The following is a 5,000-nucleotide window of genomic DNA, read 5'->3' as shown; positions in this document are numbered from 1 at the left end:
ATTAGAACAACTATTTTTGTTGGAAACAAAAGAATTGAGTCACCATTTTCCTGCCAAAATACCTTCTAGGACATTATTTTTATTTGCTAGCCGGAGTACTGGTAGCTGAGAGAGATGGCCCATCAGAATATTCTTAGTTTCAAAGAGGGGTAACACCATCCGTGCATCTCGAAATATTTTAATTGCCTCAGTTTATTATACATGTATCAGGCTTTATCAATTTTTGTTTAGATTCCAAGAGCCGCCAATTGAACGAGCTGCCAACTAAAGTTGTAACAAAATATTCAGTTACTTAACGATACAAGAAATTTTGGCGGGTCCAGGTGTAGCTTAATTGTCATCAATTTTATAACATTGTAAAATCTTGCAAGGAATTGTGGTGTTAACTGGAAACAACTGTACTGTCTTTTAGATGAATAATGGTCCATGTTCAAAACTTTGAAGTATCATCTCTGAAATAACGATGAAATGACATATGAAATGAATCATACAGTACATGTATATGAAATGTGGACATGAAATCAAGTGAAGCTATGATCCTCGCAGTTATGAACGCAATTTTTGCAATTTCATAAAGAAGCATGAAAAATTCAGGTCTTCAACGGGGTTGGAACCTGTGACCTCGCAATACCAGTGCAACTCTCTAACCAACTGAGCTATCAAACCCCGTTGAAGTCCTGAATTTTTCAGGCTTCTTTGCGCAATTGCAAAAATTGCATTCATAACTGCGAGGATCATAGCTTCACTTGATTTCATATCCGCAGTTCATATACTGATCCATTTCATATATCATTTCATCGTTGATTCATTGATTCATTGTTCCTCACGGGAACATTGGAACCCACAAATGACCAGCTCCCAGCATCAGTGGCTTCATAGCTCAGTTGGTTAGAGTGTCGCACTGGTATCGCGAGGTCACGGTTCACACCCTGTTCAAGTCCTGAAATTTTCAGGCTTCTTTACACAATTGCAAAAATTTTGTTCATGACTGCAAGGATCATAGCTTCACTTGATACCTCTGAAATCTGTAAGTTACATGTACAACAGCCCAGATAGTTACATAGAGGAATGTCCTTCATTGTGTGTAAATGCGCGAATATTTATTAAGCCATTTAAACACGAGCAATGTTTCCATGACAAGTTTTCTTTGATGAGTTTTGCCTTTACAAGTCTTACTTGCCAGTGTGAACGAATTAACAAGTTTTCTTTGACAAGTTTTCACTGTACATAGCCAGCAATACAATTCCACAGCGGACAACAAAAAACAAACCACAGGGTGCCATTTTCGTTTTTTAATCATGGCTCATGCCAGAACAAGACCTCTGTGCACCCGAAATTTCCTTAACGACCCGTACAGACAACCATTTTTTTCCTTTCTTTACACACCAGCAAATAAAATTTTCCACATCAGAAATTGTCAATGAAAACTTGCTCGTGTGTAACCGGCTTCATCCCACAATATATCTGCGGTCAGTCTAGCTTTCACACAAAAGATGCCTTTACTAAATAAAATTGTTATTGAGGGATGCACCATCCTGGATCCTGATATAATGATAGCTAAACTTGGATACTTAAACTTATATAAATCTTTCAGAGTTGGCGGTGACACCATCAAATTGGGAGTTGCCTCTGTGGGCCGAAATTTTCAGAGTGTCCAGTACCATAAAATTTTGGAGAATGCATCATGTACCAAATGTAAATGAAGCTGGGCTGATGTGCAATGTCTCAGATCTTGTAAAAACACATGATTTAAATTACAATTTTTCGCAAATACAAACCAAGTACATGCATACTTTTTTCCCCTATTTAGTCACTTGACCTCAGAACCTTAGACAGAAAAAGGCAACAGAAGAGGAAATGAAGAAAATTATTCAGGAAGCAAAAAACAAAAGAAAAGCCAACCTCCAGCTCAAGCCGAGAATCCCATCAATCACGAAAAGGGAACGTATAACTCAGAGTGGGAGGTGAACTTTTCTTGGTAACGCTACTCTGTTACTGAGGATGGTGCTTACTGCGCTTACTGTTTTGTGTTTGCAAGTAGCACCCCTTCTCCCTGGGGGCCACTGATTTGTGTTCCACTCAAAGACTGGAAGAATGCAATAGGGAGCAAAAGGGGAATTCTCACTAATCACAAGCTCTCCAAAATCCATCAAGGAGCAATGTACGCAGCTGCAAATTTCCCAGTAGTAAGCAGGAGAGAACATTAAGAAAAATAGGAAACTGCTCCTTGCAATACTCGACGTGGTTAATGTGCTAGCAAAAAGAGGGATCGCATTTAGAGGAAACTGGGACAGTGCAGCCATGAAGGAGAATGGTAACTTTGAATTCTTTATAAACTGGCTAGCAAAATACATGTATGATGAAAGTCTCTCAGAACATTTGTCCACTGCCGGCAAAAATGTGTGTTACCTATCCTCACAAATCCAAAACAAAATGATAAATAATTAGTTTCGGCAAAAGGAGTTGTAATGCTCTTATTACTGATATAACAAAGTTAAAGTTTATTAGTGTTGTGAAAATATAACTGGCTACTCCTCTAGGGGCTTTTTAGGGTCAATGAACAACACTTTGTGGGGACTTTGCTAGACTGCTTTTATGGCGCAAATGGAAAGGTAAACTATGTTCCAGTCCCTCTTGAATTTTAATGTAGTTTTTTACTTGGTTTTTCACAGATTGAGTTGGATCAACTTTCATTTACTTTTGTATTTTATTTACGAAGAAGAAGGAAAGAAGAAGAAGGAAAGAAAGAAGAGAAGAGAAATGTATTTCTTACTTAGTTTAAATTTGGTGGCTCCTAAATTTGAGTGGTGAAATATACAAGATACTTCACTCATAGAATCGTGCCTCGAACTTCATTGGCAACAGCTGCCCCTCTGTCCTCATGTTGCTCATGACCGGGATGTAGCACTGAAGTCTTTTGCGACAGACAACCTCCAGATCTTGCACTGATGTCACTTCTTGGTCGAGGAGGATGAGGTCCAGTTCCCTCGAGTCGACCTTTTTCAGTTCTGCTATCCCTACGAAGTCTCGTAGTGTGCTGCAAGACGGAAGGCACAGGCCATGCTGCATCTGTTCTCTTTCATCATCTGGAGAACCTGGTCGTATCGTTCCTGTATGTTGGCCAGGCTGTGGGTGCTGACGTGAATGTCTGCTGTCAGCTGGTGTTGCTGTTGTGATGCGGGTGGGTCTTCTTGTGGCGAGGGTTGGTCTCTGCATCGCACCTCCGCTCGGAGTTCTGCGATGACCTTCTTTGCGTTTAAGAGGCGCCTCTCAAGGTTTTTAACTACCTTGTCCTTGTTCCGTACAAGGTTGGCTAGCTCTTCAGCCTCTTTCTCACATTCCTCTAGCAACGCCGTCAGCTCCTGGTTCTGTTCCTGCTGGTTCTGGAAGGCTTGACCCAATTTTTTTGTACTCCTTTTGCAGTGACTCTTACTTTTTCTTTAGATCGTTGTGCAACGTGTCTGCAGGCTGTTCACTGGAGGCTGTTGACTTTGATGTCTTTTTTTCTTTTCTGAGGCGGGCGTTCATTACACAAACATTGCCTACTGTCGCCGTGGCAGACGCCACACCTATTCTCACAGTGAAAAATAGAGTGGTCACCGCCGCACACTGTGCACTTTAAGATTCTCTGAGACATGTGGTTGTTTGCGAACTACGTCGTAATGATAATAACTCTTTTAACTAAAGGCTTTTTTAGCTATCATCGGATCAAGTAAACAATAACAATAAGCCCATTTTTTTTAATAAACAACACATCCGATTGGCAAGACATCTGATTGGCCTGTTGTTGTATATGTTTAGCTTCAGTTACTTCTTATTGGTTAATTTCGATCCGACCAAAGGTTTTATAAAGGCTGATTCAAAACGTAGTTTTAACTCATTTCATCATGAATCATCACGCCAAGCCAAGCTATTTTAACCTTCCTTGTGAACCGTGGCTTGCTGGCTGCTAGACGTAGGTGTTCTTGTGGAAACCAAATGGTTTTGCGAGATGATAAATCTGATGACGGTTATCACTGCGAATGTCCAGTTAAGCAGTGCAGAAAACGAAGGTCGATCAGAGCTGGATCTTTTTTTGAAGATTCAAAAATCCCACTGTGGCACTGGCTCTACATCATCTTCCTGTGGTCGATTGACGAGTCTAATAAAAAAGTATCGCTGCTAACCGGATTGTCACTGCGTACGGTCATCACGGCACTTCAGAGGCTCCGAGACATCTACTCTTTGAAAATTCTACATGGCAACTTGAAGTTGGGCGGCCAAGGAAAAACGATCGAGATCGACAGGAATCAAGAAACTGGGGAATCATTTGACACATATCTTACGGCCCTTAAAGCCCTGGCCAAAACATGCAATTTTGGTTCGCTAAAGGACGAGTTAATTCGAGATAGGCTCGTGTGTGGCATTCGCAGAAATTTAAATTGAGGATGTCTGAAGTTCCCTATGTCGGTCACTTACTAACGAAGGATGGCCTAAAGCCAGACCCATCCAAGATAGAAGCCATCCAAAAAATGAGTCGACCCAGCGACGTGAAAGGTGTTCAAAGGATTGTAGGCCTAGCGAACTATCTCACAAGATTCCTGCGAAATCTGGCGGACCACTAGAGAGTCTAACCATTTGCAGATGTAATCACAAAGGCAGAAATGCAAAAGATCTACCACCCCTGGGGTGAGGAGATACAGTGCGATTAAAGAATCTAAAGAATGCCAAGGAATCATGGAAGAAAGCTACAGTCCAAGAAAAAGTCAATGTTAGGTCCTACAGCGTCCTAACGGAAGATGGTTCCATCCTACGACGTAACAGGTGACACCTCAAGGCAACCAAAGAACAGCCAATACCGCCGCAAACCGATCAAATGCTGGAAAAGAGCAATACATCGGCAACTGAAACTTCATCACACAGTTCACCACAGAAACCATCCTCTCCACAGACACCAGTGAAACCTCCAGCAGCTGATTTAGCACCAACAACGCAGCAGACGGAAGAAAAACAAACTCGTT

General features: G+C 41.4%; 1 protein-coding gene and 1 pseudogene across 1 annotated transcript; one reads left to right on the top strand and one right to left on the bottom strand.

Moving 5' to 3' along the window:
- Positions 1–2,666: 2,666 nt before the first annotated feature.
- LOC137993335 (early endosome antigen 1-like) lies at positions 2,667–3,637 on the bottom strand (annotated as a pseudogene).
- A 63-nt stretch (positions 3,638–3,700) lies between these two features.
- On the top strand, positions 3,701–4,425 carry LOC137987707 (uncharacterized). The gene is given in 3 exon segments (XM_068833778.1): positions 3,701–3,871; positions 3,873–3,898; positions 3,900–4,425. Coding segments are annotated over 3 exon segments (630 nt in total). The 5' UTR covers positions 3,701–3,793.
- The last annotated feature ends 575 nt before the right edge of the window (positions 4,426–5,000 follow it).

Source organism: Montipora foliosa, chromosome 2, assembly GCF_036669935.1.
Source record: "Montipora foliosa isolate CH-2021 chromosome 2, ASM3666993v2, whole genome shotgun sequence".
NCBI lineage: Eukaryota > Metazoa > Cnidaria > Anthozoa > Scleractinia > Acroporidae > Montipora > Montipora foliosa.
The sequence above is the reverse complement of the archived record's forward strand: the minus strand, read 5'-3'. Positions and strand labels throughout refer to the sequence as shown.